The sequence below is a fragment of the Cnephaeus nilssonii genome (genome assembly GCF_951640355.1).
Source record: "Cnephaeus nilssonii genome assembly, chromosome: 12".
In the NCBI taxonomy this organism is placed as follows: Eukaryota; Metazoa; Chordata; class Mammalia; order Chiroptera; family Vespertilionidae; genus Cnephaeus; species Cnephaeus nilssonii.
Genome location: NC_137083.1, coordinates 62,335,277 through 62,357,003, shown reverse-complemented (window position 1 = coordinate 62,357,003; position 21,727 = coordinate 62,335,277). Strand labels below are relative to the sequence as shown.

The 21,727-nt window shown below is 41.5% G+C and overlaps 1 protein-coding gene across 2 annotated transcripts in view; it reads right to left on the bottom strand.

Moving 5' to 3' along the window:
* Positions 1 to 5,619: 5,619 nt before the first annotated feature.
* The window catches only part of TNPO3 (transportin 3), a 110,460-nt gene continuing 94,352 nt past the window's right edge, over positions 5,620 to 21,727 (bottom strand). The window contains exons 22-24 of one of the 2 annotated variants that reach the window (XM_079785705.1): positions 20,208 to 20,320; positions 10,790 to 10,881; positions 5,620 to 8,351 (exon numbers count right to left, since the gene is read on the bottom strand). In XM_079785705.1, the coding sequence (XP_079641831.1) occupies positions 10,821 to 10,881; positions 20,208 to 20,320 (174 nt within the window). In that variant the 3' untranslated portion in view covers positions 5,620 to 8,351; positions 10,790 to 10,820. The remainder of the gene's footprint in view (positions 8,352 to 10,789; positions 10,882 to 20,207; positions 20,321 to 21,727) is intronic. The other variant, XM_079785704.1, reaches the window with a different exon arrangement.

Below are 21,727 nucleotides of genomic sequence, written 5' to 3'. Positions count from 1 at the left end.
CATCTGTGAAAGTAGGGAGAATGGTATGAAATCCTCATGTAGTAGCTTCAACAATGATCAATTCATAGTCTTTCTCACCTAAACTCCCATCCACACCCCCATTGAGATTATTTTGAGGCAATTGCTACACATAACATTTCGAGTGTAAATAGAATATATTTCTAAAAGACAAGGATGTTCTAAAAAAAACAAAAATATAACTGAAAAAAATAATTTCTTATCAAATATCTGTTGTTTAAAATGTAAGATTTTATTCCCTTGCAATTTGGGGAAGAAACTGCAGTGTTTGTTCTGCATTTTGCTTTTGCCTCGATGCTGCTGACTGCATCTCTGTTGCATTGCTAACATAGTTTGTCTCCTGTACTGGTATTTCAGTTGTTTCCATCTTTAGTTATTATTCATCATGCTGCAGTTAATAGGCTTGTATATACTTACATCTTTTCATATTTTTGCCAGTGTGTCTTTCAGATGGAGCCCCAGAAATGGAATTTCTGGGCCAAAGCGTAAATGGATATAATTTTGCCAGATATTGGCAAAATCCTGATCAATCTATCAGTGTGCCTATTTTCCCAGTCTCACCAACAGACTATATTGATTTTTTGATTTTTGCCAACCTGACAAGTGAGAAATAATATCTCAGTGCCACTTCTTGTTATGAGCATGGCTGAGTGGAGCATCTATATATGGTTACATGGTCTGTGCAGACTTTTGTTCCTTTTCTCTTTTTTTAAAATCTCTATTGTTGAGAGTATTACATTTGTCCCCCTTTTTTCCTCCCATTGCCCCCTTCCACCTGATTCCTGACCCACCCCGGGCCTTCACCACCCTATTGTCTGTGTCCATGGGTAATGCATATATGCATACAAGATCTTTGGGTATTCTCTTTCTGTCCCCCAATCCCCTTTCCTCTGAGATTCGTCAGTCTGTTCCATGTTTCCATGCCTCTGATCCTATTTTATTCACTAGTTTATTTTGTTCATTAGATTTCTTGTTTGCTTATTTTTATTTTTAGATTCAAATGTTGATAGATATGTACTTATTGCCATTTTATTGTTCATATTTTTTATAATTTCCTCTTCTTCCCTTTTTATTTATTTTTATTTTTTCTTCTTACCTTCTTAAAGACTATCCTTCAACATTTCATGTAATACTGGTTTGGTGGTGATGAACTCCTTTAGCTTTTTCTTGTCTGTGAAGCTCTTTATCTGACCTTCAATTCTAAATGAGAGCTTTTCTGGGTAATCTTGATTGTAGGTCTTCACTATTTATCACTTTGAATATTTCTTGCCACTCCCTTCTGGCCTGCAAAGTTTCTGTTGAGAAATTAGCTGAGTCATATGGGTGCTCCCTTGTAGGTAACTAACTGCTTTTCTCTCACTGCTTTTAAGATTCTCTTTGTCTTTAACCCTTGGCATTTTAATTATGATGTGTCTTGGTGTGGGTCTCTTTGGGCTCCTCTTGTTTAGGACTCTGGCCTCCCTGGACTTGTAAGTCTATTTCCTTCACCAGGTAGGGGACGTTTTTTGTCATTATTCCTTCAAATAGGTTTTCAATATCTTGTTCGCTCTCTCTTCTCCTTCTGGCACCCCCATAAGGTGAATATTGGTATGTTCGAAGTTGTCCCAGAGGCTCCTTATACTATCTTCATATTTTTGGATTCTTTTTTTTTTTTTCTGATTGGGTGTTTTTTACTTCCTCATATTCCAAATCATTGATTTGATTCTCAGAATACACTACTCTACTGTTGAATCCCTGTAAATTATTCTTTATTTCAGTTAGTGTATGTTTAATTTCTAACTGGTCCTTTTTCATGTCTTTGACATTCTCACTAAGATCCTTGAAAATCTCACTGAGTCCCTTGACACTCTCATTAAGTCCCTTGAAGCTCTCATTAAGATCCTTGAGTAACCTTATAACCAGTTTTGAACTCTGTGTCACAGTAGTTTGCTTGCTTCCATTTCTTTCATTTGTAATGTTTCTTTGTCTCCACATTTTGGCTGCTTCCCTGTGTTTGTTTCTATGTATTAGGTAGAGCTGTTATGTCTCCTGGAATTGGTAGCATGGCCTTGTGTATTAGGGGTCCTGTAGGGCCCAGTGACTCAATCTCCCCAGTCACCTGAGCTGGGCACCCTAGGTGTGGCCCTGTGTGGGCTGTGTGTACAATCTTATAGTTGAGCCTTGATTGCTATTGGCATCACTTGGAGGAATTGAACTCCAGGCCAATTGGCTGTGAGGACTAGCTGTGTCTAAATGGAAGAGCTGTGTCTACAATGCAGGAGACACTCTATGGAGCAGGACTTGCTTCAGTGGGGCTTTGGTGCTCACTGAGTCTGCTCCTTGAGTATATTGCTTGTAGATGCTTAGAGTGGTAATCTGGTATTGTAATCTGAAGCTATCCACTGGGTGCACTGGCTCTGGGGCCTCCCAAGAGATGCAAAGTCAGCCACTGCCTGGGGCCACCAAAGATCTGCAGATGGCTACTTGTATTGGGCTAGGAAGTGCCCTGGTGAGGCCCAGCTGTGAAGCAAGGCAGACTGGTGCTAGTGCTGGGTCTTGGGCCTTTTATTGATAGGTTTGGGGCATGCTGACTCCAGCTTCTGCTTGTTTAAGAGATTTTAACAAAGTCTGAGGCCTGAGCCAGGATAGGCCACTCATATGGGTGAGGCTGCAAATTGGATGGGGCAGGGTCTCAGGGAATCACCAGGGTGGAGTAAACAGTGTGGGCCATGCTGATGGAAACTCAGATATGGCTGTCAGTCAGCTCTGCAATGGGTGAGGTCCCAGCACATGAACAATGACCTCTGTGAGCATCCTGATCTGGGAGAAAGCTGCCCCCAAGTTCCTACCCTGATGCCAGACAGTCCCCAATGAACACATTCCTCCCCATATGTCCCTCGATTCCCCCAAAGCCACCACCCGGCACCGGAGCTCAGAGGAGGCAAGACTGTGTAAATGCGTGCAGGGGCCCTTTAAGAGGAACACCTGGGACTCCAGCAGCATCTGTGTCACTCAGCCACAATCCCCACTGTTTGTTTTTTTAAGATATATTTTTAATTTCAGAGAGGAAGAGGGAGAGATAGAAACATCTATGATGAGAATCATTGATGGGCCGCCTCCTGCACACCCCCTACTGGGCATGGAACCCACAACCTGGGCATGTGCCCTTGACTGCAATCTAACCCAGGACCCTTCAGTCGGCAGGCCAACACTCTATCCACTGAGTCAAACCAGCCAGGGCATCCCCTACTGGTTTTTACAGTCCAAAGTTATGGGGACTTCTCTTCCCAGCTCTGAAACCCTGGGCTAGGGGACTGGTGTGCAGCTGGGACTCCCTACTTCTCACAGGAGGCCTTGGAGATATCCCTCCTGATTAAAAAATGCTGCACGTGGGTGCAGGACTAGTCTGTTCTGAAACTCCGCCCCTCCTACCAGACTCAATGTGCTTTCTTCTTTACTTCTCTAGTGGTAGGACTTCCATTCAGCCAGATTTCAGGTGATTCTGAATGATGGTTGTTTTGTATTGTAATTTTGATGTGATTGTGGGAGGCAGCAAGTATAGGCATTTACCTACACCACCATCTTGGTTCTCACCAGCCAGACTTTTGTTCTTAATAATCAATTTTAGAATAGTTTTAGACTTAGGTTTATGGAAAAGTTGCTAATAGAGTTCCTATACACCCCATACCCAGTTTCCCCAACTGTAAACCTCACATTACTATGGCATTACAACTAATGAAATATGAATACACTATTATTAACTAAATTCCATTCTTTATTCCGATTTGATTAGTTTTTATCTAATATCCTTGTTCTATTCCAGGATCCCATCCAAGTTATCACATTACATTTAGTCATTGTTTCCTTAGCCTCCACTGGTCTGACAGTTTCTCAGACTTTCCTTGTTTTTGAGGATATATTTTACAATGTCCCTCATTTTGGGTTTACCTGATGTGTTTATCACGGTTTTTGTAAGAAAGACCCCAGAGGTGAAGTATCATTCTCACATATTGAGGGTGCATACTATCACCATGACTTTTCACTGTTGATTTCTACCTTGATCACTTGGTAAGGTAGTGTTTGTCAGGTTTCTCTACTAAAAAGTGACTTCTCTTATCCACCTTTCCGTACTGCACATATGTACAGAGGTTTCAAAATTGTTAAACTCAAGGCTCTTTAAGAAGCTTTACCAACTAGAGAACAGTGCTTACACATGGTTCCTTTTTTGTCTTTAGTCTTATTTTTCAGCCACCTTTCTCCTCACTGGCCTGGGCAGCTCTATTTCCTCTTTAGATTGAAATTAGTTGTCAACACTTTAAAATTAGATGTCACCTATCTGATTTCCAGCTTCTCTCAGAAAATTGGCAAACTTAGAAACATTGTCTCACATTCCCTGGAAGAACCAGCTGAACTTTAGATGGGAATGTCCCTCCCACAGTTCAATGGTCCTCTCTGAGCCTGCTTCACTCTTTTCACTGCCTTGTCCCAAAGGCCTTTGAGTTTGCAGCCCTTAATAAATGGTGGAGCAGAGAGACAGAACAGATGAATTACGAAGCTTAGAAGGAAGATCTGCACTAGGTGACCACTGGTGGACTTCTTCAATACTGCAGGCAACTCGTGGTTGCTGAAAATCTACTCTGGGCTCTTACTTTTTGACTTTTTAAAAATTAAAAGCAAAACCAGAAACAGCACACCTGCTGTCATTTTACATAGATTTGTGTTGTAGTAGCCAGTTGTGCATGAACACTACCCAAAAGAAGTGACAGGCATTGTCCATTCCAGAGGTTAAAGGCAGGACAGTGCTGCTGGATTTCACTGCTCCTAGCTATGCTAGAGTTCTGCTTGGTAGTGAGTGGCCTGACTGTGCTAGTGGCCTCTGCTAGTGTTGAAGTTGGGATCCACAGTACACTGATGTTCATGACCTTGGGGATGATCACATTCCTCTAACACCCAGTAGTTTCCCTGACAATGTTCATCCTTGTATCCAACTAAATAGTCCCTTTTATAATTCCAGACTCCTGTCTCTAATACAGCTCTTCTTTGACATAAAGGACTTTTCAGTATTCAGAGCAGGAGAGGATATTGATGGACTTCCCAATCAGAGAATTGTTCTTGGAAACAACTTTCTCATTTGCTGATAATGTATCTCAAAAAATCAGGCATATCTTGTTTCATAATATTGCATTTTTAACTTCTCTGAATTTTGGCTTTCATTTTTATAAAATGATTCAGTTAAGCCAGGGCCACACAAGGTGGACACATATGTTGCACTTATGAGGTGTTGATGCCATTCAAAAGCTCAAGTTCCTTTATGTCTTATTTACCCTATACTCTCAGTATTGAACATTCTAGAACAGGTTCATAAAAATTACCTTATTGCCCTGACCTGTTTGGCTCAGTGGATAGGGTGTCGGCTTGCAAACTGAAGGGTCCCAGGTTCGATTCTGGTCAAGGGCACATGCCCAGGCTGTGGGCTCGGTCCCCAGGAGGGGGTGTGCAGCCAATCAATGATTCTCATCATTGATGTTTCTCCCCTTCTCCCTTCCTCTCTGAAATTAATACAAATATATATATTTTTAAATTGTAAGTCATTTTCTTTGTATAATCTTGCTGGGAATAGCCCCAATGGATATGTTTCACATAATCATGACTAAAACTTCTTAGTTAAGCCAATTGTGGAAATGAGGGAACAATTATATGGGGACTTTCTGATTTAAGTTCAGATGCAAGACTCTTGTTCTTCTTCCACTAGACAATGTTATATAGGAACACAATGTCTACATTAGGGTACCTGATCCCAAACAGTTCCTTTTGAAATTAAAAGTGATGTGGGTATCCTTGCCACACCAAAAAGTAATGACTATTTGTAAGAACTACTCTGAAACAATCTATAAGACAGTACACAGTGAGGCATTGACCCATTAATGAAAGTTCTGGTTTTCAAAGCTATACCTGTGGAAATGTTCTCTGCATTAACTAGGACAATGGTCGGCAAACTGCGGTTCGCGAGCCACATGTGGCTCTTTGGCCCCTTGAGTGTGGCTCTTCCACAAAATATCACGTACAGTGCGATTGAAACTTCGTGGCCCATGCACAGAAGTCGGTTTTCGGCTCTCAAAAGAAATTTCAATCGTTGTACCGTTGATATTTGGCTCTGTTGACTAATGAGTTTGCCGACCACTGAACTAGGATATGCATTCCACATGCTATTTTTCAGTGGCTGGAGAGTTGCATTAAGCCTTCCATAGGTTTTCTTCAGTCCCAGACACAACTTTCTGTCATAAAAGCCAAATTCCTTAAACAGAAAAGTCAACTGGCTGTTGCAAGGATCTAGGATTGGACCAGGCTTCAAAAGTTTTGTTTACCCAGAAAATGAGAAGACTGGCTGGGGTACTGTGCTGATCTCTAGAATTGATAATCTCACTCCAAACACTGTTTCACCTTCAAGTTTTCCACTCCCCTTCCAATAATGCCTTTTTAGAGAGTAAACTCCGAGTCCCATTGATGTTAAGCTGGAAAGTTTCACTGATTTCAGATACTAGATGCAGCTCTGCAGTCAAGATCATTAGCTGAGCCCAATTAATGTAACACACTGTATGATCCCATTTTTATAAAACTCAAGAAAATGCAAACTAATCTACAATGACAGAAAGCAGACCAGTGGCTACTTGGGCATGTGGGAGAAGAGGCATGAGGAAACTTTTGGGAGTGAATAGGTTCACTATCATTGATTGCTAATGATTTCATGGGTGTATCCTCTGTCAAAGCTTATCAATTGTACACCTTTAATATGTGCAGCTTTCTGTATGTCAATTATACTTCCCTACAGGTGTTCTTTTGCTTGCTTTGTTTTTTTTTTTTAAAGACCAAATACTTAGCAGGTTAGGAAACAATCAATGTACTTGGGTGGCCATTGTGGAAAGAATATACCACATTTCTGATTAATATGCTGAGTGACCCATTCTCTTTTCCACTGAGGCTGTACGAAAGATAAAATTTGCCATGAAGAGTTTCAGGGTGAACTAGAATAGAAGATGCAGGATGAGCCACTCTCCTGAAATATGAGGGCACGGGGCACTGAAGACAGAGGCCTGCCTTTTAAACTCCATACCCAGACTATCAGATAACAACTAAGACTGTTTACTTAAGTGGTCTAGCTGTACCATTTCAGAACTATGAGGCAGAGAAAGGAAGTGAAAACAAACATTAATTAAATTTTAAAAATTTATTTTTCTTTTCTTTTCTGTTGCTGATTTGTTCTTGAGATGGCTACACCACCAGACAGAACAGTGCCCTCATATGTAATGCCTGTGTGGGGCTTCAACTCCTTTACATTAAGATCTGCTTTGGGCTTCCTGCTCCTAACTCATCCCCATGAAGTCAAATAAGTTCCACATTTTTTAGTAAAATACAGTTTAGCCCTGTAAACACTTTTTTCCATATTCCCACCCTCTTTTGTTTTCTCTTGTCTATGGGTGAAATATTAACTAAAAAACAAATAAACAAAAAAAACCTAAAACTTAGAATATACACTTATAACCCACTCACCCCAATTTTGGCTCTTTTCTTCATGGCTGATGATAACCCAATGTGGATTGGAAGTAGAGTTAGTGAGTTGGGATATACATGAATTTGGCCCTGGCAGGTCCTAGAATCACTGATGTGACCATGATATAAAACAGAAAAGGCTCCTTGCTTACTCCTCCCTGTCCTAACAACTCTATAAAGGTGGTAAGCAACGGTTGGGGAGGATGGAAAAAATTTCTACTCACTTTCATTAGAAGAGAAGGGGAAATGAGAAAGAAGGGATGGGAGAGAGAAAAAGAGGACAAAACAATAAAAAACCTTCAGAGATGATCCTGACCCTTTTCTTCCAATTGCAGCTATATAATTCACTTGAATTCCCATTTTTCCCAAGGAACTGTTTTTGTTTCACAGAAAGTTTGTACCTTTATTTTTCTGTATATGCACATGCGTGGTAGCATGTGTGTAGGTACATGTATGTATGTGTGCGTGTCATATGCTACCAGGAGGATGTTTCAGTTCTGGTTTCAGTTTAGTTTTCCTTTTTATTTGCTTAAAAATTATTTTTCCTTTTAGAAACAAGTTCACCAGGAAACCAGCTCCCCACCCACCTCGCTGGACAGGCTGCAGCCATCTTTTTAGAAACGGTGCTGATTTTCCCTCACATCCCCAAACAGGAACTCCTCAGGACGGCCTCAGAGGGCTGGAGTCTCTCTGTCTGGTGGGACGCCCTGGTGGCGGTAAAGGCCCCTCTGCCACAATGGAGGTTTCTGATTGTGGGACAGTCTGGTTTTTGTTTTCTTCTTGTCTTCTAATTAAAAAAGACATTCCTACAAAAGAGAGAAGATAGTCAATACTTGTGGTCCAGGAGATAGTGAGCATTTTATAAAGTCAAGGCAGAAGTTTCTATATTTGCTCAGGTACCTCATTCTGGCCTGTCATAAGAACTCAGTAAAAAAAAAGGAAGTTGAAGGGGCAGGGCAGGGTGGGGGGTGAGGAGGAGAAGGTAAAGGTGAGCTAGTAGGTCCAGGATGCCAACTCCAAACCAACCAGAAATCTCCACTTCAGTCTATTAAATATTGGGGTTTCATGTAAGATTAATTAATTAATTTAATTTATTTATTTTACTGATTTCAGAGAGAGGAAGGGAAAGGGATAGAAACATCAATGATGAAAGAGAATCATTTATTGGCTGCCACCTGCACACCTGCTACTGAGGATTGAGCCTGCAACCCAGGCATATGCCCTGACTGGGAATCGAACTGTGACCTCCTGGTTCATGGGTTGATGCCGGGCTAAGATTTTATTTTAAAAGAAGGCTTTGCCTGCTAAAATAAGTTTAAAAAAACAATGATTTGGATTCCCTAGAAAGGATACTACTGTAAAAGTATTAAGTAGAGTGGTTAAAAGTAAGGACTCTGACACCCAAATGTCTATATTTGAATTGTGGCCTTATCAATTACTGACTTGACATCTTGCAACTTCAATTTTCTCATTTGTAAAATGGGAATAATAATAGTAACTAACCCAGGGAACTGCTGCGAGAATTATCTTAGTTAATACATATAGCCCTAGCCGGTTTGGCTGAGTGGATAGAGCGTTGGCCCTTAGATTGAAGGGTTCTGGGTTCAATTCTGGTCAAGGACACATATCTTGGTTGCAGGCTTGATCTCTGGGTCCTGGTTGATGTGCATACGGGAAGCAACCAACCGATGTGCTTCTCTCACATTGATGTTTCTCTCTCTCTGTCCCCCCTCCACCCCCCTTCTACTCTAAGAATTCAATGGAAAAATATCTTGGGTGAGGATTAACAACAACAAAACAGAACAAAAAACAATACATATAAAGCACTTAGAATAGTACCTGATACATAGTAAGGGCTCCATGAATGTTAGCTATGAACATTCACAGTTGTACAAGCAATGCGTATCAATGTTAGCTTTTATAGATACTGCAAAACCTAAGAATCACAAATGATATCACTACTCCTTAAAGAACCAAAGCATAGATATGATTTTTGGTGTGGTGAGGCATTGTAGAATGGCACCTTCACCTACTAATTTATTTAATCACAAACCCCCAGCGAGTGCTCTACATGCATGGAGGACTGACTCCTGGAAGAATAAATTCTGCTTAAGATGTCAAAGCATGGGTTTAGAGGAGAATTGCCTTTCTTCTCTCAGTCAAGAAACTGGCACCTACATCCCACTACCCCGTCGTTTCTTTCCTCAGCCCAGCTTCTTGATTTGATTCAGTATCAAGAGACGGGAAGCGCATAGAGAAAACTGATGATCAGGAGCAAGACAGAGATGGCAGATCTCTTGCCTCAATCAAAACCTGGTATTTCAGTATTCAAATTGTAAAAGTGATAATAACAGGCAACTTTGCTCATTAAATCTGAAAGGTCAGGTTTAGGAGTAGTACCATTTATCATGGTAAAGTTTAGGTCAGCAGTGTTTTCATCAAAGTAGCCAGGTTAAAAAATACTTATTTGTTAGCTATACACATTTACAATCCTAGAAGTGTCTGTGAGGAGAAGAGGGGAGGAACATTTTTTTGAGATATTCTGCAATAGTCACTTTCTTATGGGGGTGAAATGGCATCCAAAGTAGCTGACAATTATCTGGCTACCTTGGCCCAGGGAAATCAGGAGCCTGCATTTCCCAGCTGTCCAGAAGAGTTAAATTGTTAGGTTTTCCCTGACTCTAGTTCAGACGTCCTCAAACTACGGCCCGCGGGCCACTTGTGGGTGTTTTTGCCATTTTGGTTTTTTTTTTTACTTCAAAATAAGATATGTGCAGTGTGCACAGGAATTTGTTCATAGTTTTTTTAAAACTATAGTCCGGCCCTCCAACGGTCTGAGGGACAGTGAACTGGCCCCCTGTTTAAAAAGTTTGAGGACCCCTGCCTAGTATTAGTCCACAGATGGGCAATAAAACCTATGTCCAGCCCTGACCGGTGTGGCTCAGTTGGTTGGAGAGCCATCCCGTACACCAAAGGGTTGAGGGTTTGATTTCTGGTCAGGGCACACACCCAGGTTGCGAGTTCAATCTCCAGTCGGGGTGTGTGCAGGAGGCAGCTGATCAATGTTTTTCTCTCACAGCGATATCTGTCTGTCTCTCCCTTTCTCTCTCTCTCAAATCCATAAAAACATATCCTCAGGAGAGGATTAAAACAAACAAACAAACAAACAAAGAAAAAAATCACCTATGTCCACCCCAAGCACTGCTGACAGCCAGAGAAAACCTGGGAACTATATACTACTCACCTGGGTGACAGGCACAGTGCAGGAGTGTAAGCTATCGAAACAACCTGGTGAAATCTCGCAAGGCCCAGCAAACTTGTTTACATTCCTCAGCACTAGAAAAGAAAAGGCAGGTTAGTCCCTAACTGATGACAAAGATATAATACTCTGAAAAACTGCAACATTGACTCTGCTTTCAATCTTTCTGTAACTCAAGGGTAGATATTAACTATTGTATATGAGAATAATTATAAACTGTGTGGTCCTTAAAGAATGGGCTTTGGAGAAAAAGTGCCTACGTTTGAATCTTGGCTCCAATGTGTCCTTGGGCAAGTTACCAATCTGCCTCAGTTTCTTCATCTATTATCTGCCTCATAATGTTTTGAGAATTAAATCAGTTCATAATTGTAAAGTGCTTAGGATAATAGAGCAGTGAACAAAATAGTATTCAACAACTGTAGGCTGTTTACAACAACACTTGGTTAAAGCCCTTAACATAAAAAAAAACAATAAAAAAAAACCCAAAGTAATAAAAAGCAAGCATATTCATTTAAGGCCAATATCTTAATTCTACAAGCTGAGCTAACTCAAATACCCTGGTTTCCTTCCTCATTCTCTTCCAAAGGCAGATTTTGTTTACAAAGCCCAGTCCAGCAACTAAGAGTCCATCAGTCATCGATTTTCTAGTTGAACAGGCTGCTCAGGGTTCCTCCTGTGGGAGGAGGAAGCAGGTCCTTAGACAAGCCCAATATCATCTGACCCTGTATTTTCTTTCTTTTTTGTTAATCCTCACCCGAGGATATTTTTCCCATTGATTTTTTTTTTTTTTGGAGAGAGGGAGAAAGAGAGAGAGAGAGAGTAGAAGGGAGGGGGAGAAACAGAGAGAAACATCGCTATGAGAGAGACACTGCAATCAGTTGCGCGCCCCCTCACTCCCCGGCCCCAACAAGGGCCGGGGATGGAGCCTGCAAATAAAGTACGTGCCCTTGACTGTAATCAAACCCGGGACCCTTCAGTCTGGGGATTGACGCTCCATCCACTGAGCCAAACTGAATTTTCAAAAGGCCTCCTTTGTCCAAATGGTGGGAAAGGACGTGCTTCCTAATATGCTCACCCTTCTGGGCCCTCTTCTTGGTTTAGAAAAACTCAGAGGGGATTCAATGTGAGAAGAAAGCTCCTTCTCCTCGTAACGGTCAAAGATCAGGGAGGAAACTGCTAACAGTGATCCAAAGGAAAAGGAGAAATGAGAACTATCCCCTCAAGTGCCCGCATCTGGATTTCTTCACCTATTTTAAGGTCTGAAACATCAGTCTACTTGATTTAGACTCCAGGACTTGATTCAACAGAATATACTACAAACTTTCTTTTAGTCTCTCTCCACCCTAAAAATGTAATGAAAATGAGGACGGTCGTCTAGTTTTATCATAATTTTGCCATTTGCTCTTTGTGAATTTAACATGCTTCAATAAGGGAATGGGAATAACATTTCTCAGTCTATTTCCAAATCAATATTGACTTTTAAGGAAGCAGCCAGGTGAATGAGTGCCATCACTCATGTTCCCAATGTCATGAAGGAGCTAGATACATAACCAAGAGAAGCCACTGTGTGGTGTGCTGTAAGGGACTAAGACAACAGGAAATAGTTAAACTTGCTGGAGACTCAAGAATCTTTTGTTATCCTGATGCCTTACATGTTTTAAATTCTATCCTTCTTTAACCAGAAATCTTGGTTTAATCTGGAAGAAAAATGATAACTCCATCCTTAGCCTCTTTAGTGACACATAAGAAAAAGTAACCAAATACAAGTCCAGGAGAACTATGGTGAGACAGGGTGAAATGAGGGACAGGCCACAGTGTCTCAACTCAGCTCAGTTTCTGCTCCCAATCCTGTCAGCAACTGCTCTGGCATTAAGAGCTTCAGCCAAATGTTTAACTTAAGTGTCCTTGGTGTTTAAGCTAAAAAAAAAAAAAAAAAAAAAAAAAAAAGGAGGGGGGGGGGGGGGAGATTTGAAAACTTCCTAAAAGCTAGAACTATTTTGTTTTTTAGCCTTAGTCCTATCTATCTATCTATCTATCTATCTATCTATCTATCTATCTATCTATCTACCCACCCACCCACCCACCCACCCACCCACCCACCCATCCATTTGAAGCTGCCACTATTATTCTAGGTTCTATTTTCTGGCATCTAGTCCCACAATCCCAATTTGTCCACCATACTTTGATAAGTACCATCTGAAAAACAGGCTTGGACTTGCTGAAATGACACTGAACCAGTTCACCTTCCCAGCGAGGAAGGCAAACAAAGCAGCATGTTGAGGCAGGAGTTATAGGACTTTAAAACCAAAAGGGAGACTGAGTCATGCATGGAATAGAAGGTTCAAGGGCAACATGCATACTAAAGACAGGGAATTAGTAAGAGGAGGTGAACAATCTCAAACCCTTTCTCTTGCACCTCAACATTACCTCTTCTGTTCATTTCCCACTATTATGTCACAGCCTACTGTAAGAGGAGCTGCAAAACTTGTTTAGCAATGAGAGATTAAGTAGGCCAGGTTGGTAGTGGACCTTTTTTTCCATATCACAGGGTAAAGATCACAGATCTTTTTGCTCACAGCATTGCATTATTTGGGACCCCTTTCCTTGTCCCAAGATTTTAATTACATTAGGGAAGGTCCATAACTTTATTTCAGACTTACTCTACCTGTTATATGTTAGCCCAGATGAAGGAATATGGACTTGGTGGAGACTTATTCCAGAATGTGTGGGTGGTTGTCTTAGAGCTAGCAGGAAACATGCTTCAGCTAGTTTTGTAAATACATAATGACAATCTGGCAGATGATTTTCCATGGAGAAAGTTAACATTCACTGATCACCTACTATGTGCCACATCTCATGATTTCCACTTGGTATCCCATAATAACCCTACTTTTGTTAAAACATATTTTTATTGATTTCAGAGAGTAAGGGAGAGGGAGAAAGAGATAGAAATATTAATGATGAGAGTGAATCATTGATCAGCTGGCTACCTTCTGCATACCCCCTCCTACTGGGGATTGAGCCCACAACCTGGGCTTGTGCCCTTGACCAGAATCGAACCCAGGACCCTTCAGTCTGCAGGCCGATGCTCTATCCACCGAGCCAAACTGGCTAGGGCTACTAACCCTATTTTAAAAGATAAATATGCTGAAGTTCAAACTAAAAGGAAGGAAGGAAGGAAGGAAGGAAGGAAGGAAGGAAGGAAGGAAGGAAGGAAGGAAGGAAGGAAGGAAGGAAGGAAGGAAGGAAGACAAAGTAACAGCCAGTAAGTGGCAAGATTCAAACCAACATCTGTGACTCTAAGCCTCAGGTTCCCAGTTGCTCTAATCAGAGTCAATATCATCCTGCCCTTCTACTGACCAACTAGATGGAACAGAGCAAAACAAAAGTAGAGAAAAGCAACTAATTATACTTTTACCCCTGAGACAGTGTGTAGGTAGAATACTACTTCTACTGGGAGGATTCATAGTAAAAAGAAATAATTTTATAAGGTCATCCCAGTCAATACTAGTATAGGCCTCCTTAGTAGAGGGGAAGTCCCATTTTCTGGCAAACTGTGTCACGAAGGCAGGCAGTCACATGCTACTTTCCGGTCATGCATGCCACTTGATCTATGGCCAAAAGTCAGTTACTTCTGGGGCATGAAGTTAAGCCACAGGTAAACTAAAAATAGCACTCAAGGTTTGGAATTTTAACTTTAACAAAATTATTGGAGATACTCTGGGAGATGAGAAAGTAAACCATTTTGAAAAATGACACTAAGACTTCCGATCAAGCCTGGCCAGAGTGGTTCATTGACCTATGAACCAGGAGGTCATGGTTAGATTCCCTGTCAGAGCACATGCCCGGGTTGCAGGCTCAATCCCCTGTAGGGGGCATGCAGGAGGCAGCTGATCAATGATTCTCTCTCATCATTGATGTTTCTATCCCCACACCTCCAAATAAAAAAAAAATTTTTTTTTTAAATAAAAGACTTCAGGTCAAGATAGCAGTGTAGGTAAATGTGGTACTCGAATCCTCCCACATCCACATCAAAATTACAACTCAACTACAGATAAACCATCATTCTGAACTGCCTGAAATCTAGCCGAATGGAAGTCCTCTACCTAGGGATTTAAAGCCACATTGAGATTGGTAGGAGGGGTGAAAATTCAGAACTGGCTGGCCCCACACCTATGTACGGTGGTTTAAAATTGGGAGGGATTTTTCAGCTGCATAGGTCCTCCCTGAGGAGCAAGGAGTTCCAGCCTCACACCAGGCCTCCCAGCCCAGGGTTCCAGAACTAGGAAGAGAAGTCCCATTAACTTCTGGCTATAAAAACCAGTAGGGATTGTGGCTGAGTGACACAGAGAGCTGCTGGAGTCCGAGGCAGTTCCTCTTAAAGGGCTTATGCATGGACTTAACTCTAACCCACTCTCCCTGAGCTCCAGTACAGCTTAAAAGAACGAGGGACATACAAGGAGGAACTGAATTGTCTGGTATCGGGGAAAGAGCTGGTGGAGGGTGGGGTGGGAGAAATGGTGGTGGTGCAGCTTTCTGTCAGACAAAAGTACTGGCAGAGGTCATTTTTCCTTTTCTGAGACCTTCCCCCACAGAGCTGGAAGGCAGGCGCCACTTCTGGGTCTCCATCAATCTGGCTCACAGTGTTCACCCTGCCCTGGTAATTCCCTGAGACCTAGCACTTATCAACTTGCAGTCTCACCCAAGCCGTTTCCAGGGGCGTTTCCATACAAATGGACTCTCTTGCCTCATGCTTCAGACTTTCCTAAAATCTTTCAAATAAGCATCTGGCCTATGTGTACTTTGCATTTCTTGCTAAGTGGCCCCAGGCCTGGCACTAGAGGCAACCAGCCTTGGTTTACAGATTGGCCTTTCCTGGGCACCTCCAAGCCCAGCGCAAGTAGCAATCATCTGCAAATTGCTTTGCAGCTGATGCTGGTGGCCCCAGACAGGGCACAGGCAGTAGCTGATCTTGCACCTCCAAGGAGGCTGCAGAGCCAGTACACCCAGTGGACAGCTTTAGACCATGATGGATTACAGTCTACCATCTCCACTAGCAACACACTCAAGGTGTGGACTCAGTGAGCACCAAAGCCTCACTGAAGCAAGTCCTGTTCCATAGCTCTTCTCTGTTGTTGCAGCCAGTCCTCACAGCTGATTGGCCTGGGGTCAATCCCTCCCAGTGATGAAATTAAGGCTCAATGACAACAGGACAGTGCACATAGCCCACACAGGCGTGCACCTGGAGCATCCAGCTCAGATGACTGGGAAGGCTGTGCCACTGGGCCCTACAGGACACCTACTACATAAGGCCACTCGACCAAGTCCAGAAGACAAGCAACTCTACCTAATACATAGAAACAAACATAGGGAAATAGCCAACATGTGGACACAACAAAAACAGGTCCCAAGTGAAAGAACAGGAGAAATTTCCATGAAGAACTAAGTGAAATGGAGGCAAGCAAACTGCCAGATACAGAGTTCAAAACAATGGTTATAAGGATGCCCAAGGAACTTACTGAGAACTTCAACGGCATGAAAAAAGACATAGAAACCATAAAAAATAACCAATCAGAAATGAAGGACATAGTAATTGAAATGAAGAATAATTTAACGGAATCAGCAGTAGAGTAGATGAAGCTGAGAATAAAATCAGCAATTTAGAATATAAGGAAGCAAAAAACACACAACCAGGACAGCAAAAAGAAATCCCAAAGTATGAAGATACTGTAAGGAGTCTCTAGGACAGTGATGGGCAACCTTTTGAACTTGGTGTGTCAAACTTCACCAAAAAACTGAGCATAACTCGGGTAGTGTGTCACTTTGAGGAAAAAACATTATTTCGCAAATGTTTCATCCTCGGCATGCCGTGTGTCATCAGAAATGGCTACACGTGTCAGTGCTGACACGCGTGTCACAGGTTCACCATCACTGCTCTAGGACAATGTAAAATGTACCAACATTTGCATCAAGGCTGGCAGGGGGGGCAGTTGGGGGTGACCAGGCTGGCGGGGTGGGAGGCAGTTGGGGGTGACCAGGCTGGCAGTGGGGGAGGGCAGTTAGGGGTGACCAGGCCGGTGGGGGGGCAGTTAGGGGCGACCAGGTCGGTAGGCAGAGGCGGTTGGGGGTGATCAGGCGGGGGGGAAGTTAAGAGGGGTCAGGCAGGCAGGTGAGCAGTTAGGAGCCAGCGGTCCCGGATGTCCGACTGCCAGTTTAGGCCCGATCCCCATGTACGAATTCCGTGCACCGGGCCTCTAGCACACGCATATGTGTGTGTGTGTGTGTGTGTGTAGATATATGGCTTTTAAAAGTACACATTCGTTCATTTAAAATAGCATCAAAGAGAATAAAATGCTTAAACTACAAAATGTTGCTGCAAGAAATTAAAGACATCAATAAATGGAAAGACATCTTGTGCTCATGGATTGGAAGTCTTAATATTGTTAAGATGTCAATACTATCCAAACTGATCTACAGATTCAATGTAATTCCTATTTTAAAAAATCCCAATTGGCCAAAACTGGTTTGGCTCAGTGGATAGAGCGTTGGCCTGCGGACTGAAGGGTCCCAGGTTCAGTTCCGGTCAGGGGCATGTGACTTGGTTGCAGGCACATACCCAGTAGGGAGTGTGCAGGAGGCGGCTGATCGATGTTTCTCTCTCATCGATGTTTCTAGCTCTCTGTTCCTGTCCCTTCCTCTCTGTAAAAAATCAATAAAATATATATTTTTAAAAAAATCCCAATTCACTTTTTGTGTGTGAAAACAGAAAAATGTGGAATCACAAGGGACCCAGAAGAGCCAAAAGAATCTTGAAAAAGAATAAAGTTGGAGGTCTCACACTGCCCAATTTTAAAATTCAAGCTATAGTAATCAAAATGGTATGGTACTAACATAAAGACAGACACAGAGACCAATGGAATAGAATAGAGAGCCCAGAAATAAATCCCTTGCATATGATTTTCAATAAAAATGCCATTCAATACAGAAAAGGGCAGTGCTGGGAAAACTAGATGTCCATATGCAAAAACATAAAGTTGGACGCTTAACACACATCATATACAAAACTCAACATTGATCAAAGAATTAAAACTATAAAACTGTTAGAAAAAAAACATAGGGGAAAAACTTCATTACATTAGATTTGATAATGATTTCTTGAATATGACACCAAAAGCACAGGCAACAAAAGTAAAAACAGATATGGAGAAATCAGAACCTTATGTACTGTTGGTGGGAATATAAAATAGCCACTATGGAAAATAGTATGGAGGTTCTTCAAAAAAATTAAACAGAATTGCCATATAATCCAGAAATCCCATGTCCAGATATATATCCAAAAGAATTAAAAGCAGGGTCTTATTTGTATATTCATGTTTACAGAAGCATTACTTATAATAGACAAGAGGCTGAAACAACTCAAATATTCATCAGCAGAGAAATGAAAAAATAAAATGTGGTGTATATATAGACACACACACACACACACACACACACACACACACACACACACACACAGAGAAAGTAGAATGATGGTTGCCAGGGGCAGGGTGAGCAAAGAATGGGCATAGCTTCAGATGTGCAAAATGAAAAAGTTCTAGAGTCACAACAATGTGAACATACTTACACTACTAACAGCACACTCAAAATGGTTAAGATGATCAACTCTGTGTGTATTTTATCACAATTAAAAATAAAAAAATTTAAGTGCAAGTTGGGTTTATATGATACTGTTATTCCCCCCTTTATATCTTTTTTTTTCATATATGCATCCCCCCCCCCTTTTTTTTAAAGTGCTTACTGGTATAAACAAACTGTTATATAATTGTTGTCTATTGATGGGCAATTGGAATATTTCAAGTTTCTTTCACTATTATCAACACTCATTCTTGGATCTAGAAATTGTCCCACAACTGAATGAATATAAGCCACTGCTTAAAATTTAGTCAAAATTCTAGACTCTAGACACAAAAAGGAATATCCAGGCAAGGTAACACACAGTTATAACATCCAATTTAAGTTGCTGTCATTAATATTATAAAGGACTATAAAAGTCTCATAACCTTTGATTCAGTGATTTTGATGAAAATGGTCAAAAGAAGAAAAGGCTAGACTTACCATATTATCTATAACACTGAAAACAACAACAAAAACAAGATCAAATGTCTACTAAGAGAGGTACTGTAAGGAAATTAAGCAATACCTGGTATAGATATAAAATAGTGATTAGAAAGACTATGTAGCTATATAAAATCCTATCTAATAAAGCGGTAATATGCAAATTGACCATCACCCCACACACAAGATGGCCGCCCCCATGTGGACACAAGATGGCCGGCAGGGGAGGGCAGTTCTGGGCAATCAGACCAGCAGGGGAGGGTAGTTGGGAGGGACCAGGCCTGAAAGGGAGGGCAGTTGGGGGGGGACCCAGGCCTGCAGGGGAGGGCAGTTAGGGGTGACCAGGCCAGCAGGGGAGGGCAGTTAGGGGCAATCGGGCTGGCAGAGGAGCAGTTAGGCATCGATCAGGCTGGCAGGGGAGTGGTTAGGGGGTGATCAGGCGGACAGGCAGAAGTGGTTAGGGGCAATCAGGCAGGCAGGCAGGCAGGCGAGCGGTTGGGAGCCAGCAGTCCTGGATTGTGAGAGGGACATCCCTCAAGGGGTCCCAGATTGGAGAGGGTTCAGGCTGAACTGAGGGATACTGCCCCCCAATCCCGTGCACGAATTTTGTGCACTGGGCCTCTAGTGTTTATGTTCATAGTAAAAAAAAACAACCCACTTATGTACACCTAACATTTTAAGTGAGCTGTAAGCAAGTGGTTCATGGGCCTAATGCATCCCAGAGAGAATGCATCCTAGAGAGATTGTTTTAGATATGGCAACATTTTTCTAATTTATTGCAATCTACATCACTCTATGTTTTACAATCAATGCTTCACCTATTCAGACACCTGCATTCTTGACCCCTGAATACGAATAAGAATTGAGAACTTAAAAAGAAAAAAACAGATCTCCTGCAGGGTAGTGTGCTGCTCAGTGCATTTTTCTTTTGAAAGATATAATGCTTCCACTTACTTATTAAGTTCTTATAACAGTTAATATATATATACAATAAAACTGACACACACATATACTACATGGTGATATTTTCCCCAAGACTGGCTTCCCATGCCAATCTGCAATTCAAGACTACATGGACACTAAAAATACAAAGGCATATAAGAAACATACTCCTGGGCAGATCTGTAACTAAGATGGTACAAGAAACAAAGATATATTTTTCTACACACCCTAGCTGCAGTTCATACTCCTTTAACTAAGATGGTACAAGAAACAAAGATATATTTTTCTACACACCCTAGCTGCAGTTCATACTCCTTTAAAAACCCACACACCCAGCATCACTCACCTAGTGACTTGTTTGTGGAAATCTGTTAGTTGTTTGTGTGTCACTGTGACAGCTCCCACAGTTGTTTCCTTTGGCAAACCTTTCAAGGAATTCTCTAACCATCGACAAAAAGTCTGTACCAAGAAGAAGAAGAAGAAGAGTTTTTAAAGGGGGCAGGGCTTACTCAAGTGGGACTCTATAGGTAATAACAAAAACCTGCATGTTTTCCTTAGTAGCATTAGTGCCTTGGGACTTGGAAGCAAGTAAAAGAATTAACAAAAGCACTATTTTTAGGTCATCCAACCCTCTGGGGGTTGGAACCAGATACAAAGACATGCCTAGACTTCCCTTCAAAGGGGTAGCAGACATCATTTAAGAAAGAGCCTTCTTCCTTGAGAGGGAAGTCTCTTCTGGATGAGGCTATTGTTCTGTTCCTGTCATTAAACTTATACAGTATTTTAAAAATTAAATAGCTGCCATAATACTCATGAGTATAAAAATCAAAGGCAAAGGTTCAGGTACCAGAAAGGGTAGGGACAAAAAGTATAGTAAGTAAACATGTCAAAGTATAAATGTAATATAAATTCAGAAATTTCAGGATTTTAAGGTCATCTCTCTCAGAAGTCATGTCAATAAGGTCCTTTGTGATACCCACCCTTCTTTGGGTTAGAAAGTTCTTTCGCTGTTCACTCTAGTTGCTATTTAAAAGAATTTATTTATACCTAAACAAGGTATCTTTAACCTTTCATATGCACAAAAACTGCTTATCCTCAGCCCCCTTGCTTCCTTCCTCTTCAAACTAAAAATCAAAATTCTAGAGACTTCCTCTGGATTCTTATTTTCAGTCGAATTGTTCTTCTTTGAGTCAGTTCTAATTATTCTTCATGTTTTTCTTAAGTAGAATGTATACTTTGGTTATAGTTTCCAGCTAATTTTTTTACATTATATGTTTTCCCATTATGTTAATTTATGATAACAGACCAGAGAAAAAGTAAATATTACACTACAAATGCTTAAAAAGTACTGCATGGCGCACTCTCCCTCCTGGGAGCATGCTGTCCCTTTCCCCTCTCCCTCTTCTTCCCCGACGTGTATTCCTTTCCTTTTCCCTCTCCTAAGCTCCAAGGGCCCTTCTTGAGCCTCTATAACTTGATTCCTGAGCCTATTTCTTCCATGACTCACTTCTACCTGTGTGACTTTCTAAATAAACTTTCTCTTATAGTTTGAATCTTGGCTCTGAATTCTTTCTTAGCCAGAACACAAGTACCAAAGTTGCTGAACTGAGGTCTGGTCTGACTCCACCAGTTTTTAACACCTGGTGTTATTTTCATTGTTGCCAACAGTATCATCATCAATGAGGATGTGATGAGGCCCTTAGAATCTGTACCATTGAACTGGATTATATGGGAAACAAGTGCAGTAAACCCTCATGTACAGGAAATTCAAACTACTTGCAGGAAGCTCGTAACCATACTCACACCAACCAGAATCAAGACTGAAAACAAAAAAGTTTAATAATCTTCCTCGGACCCTTGTTGGCC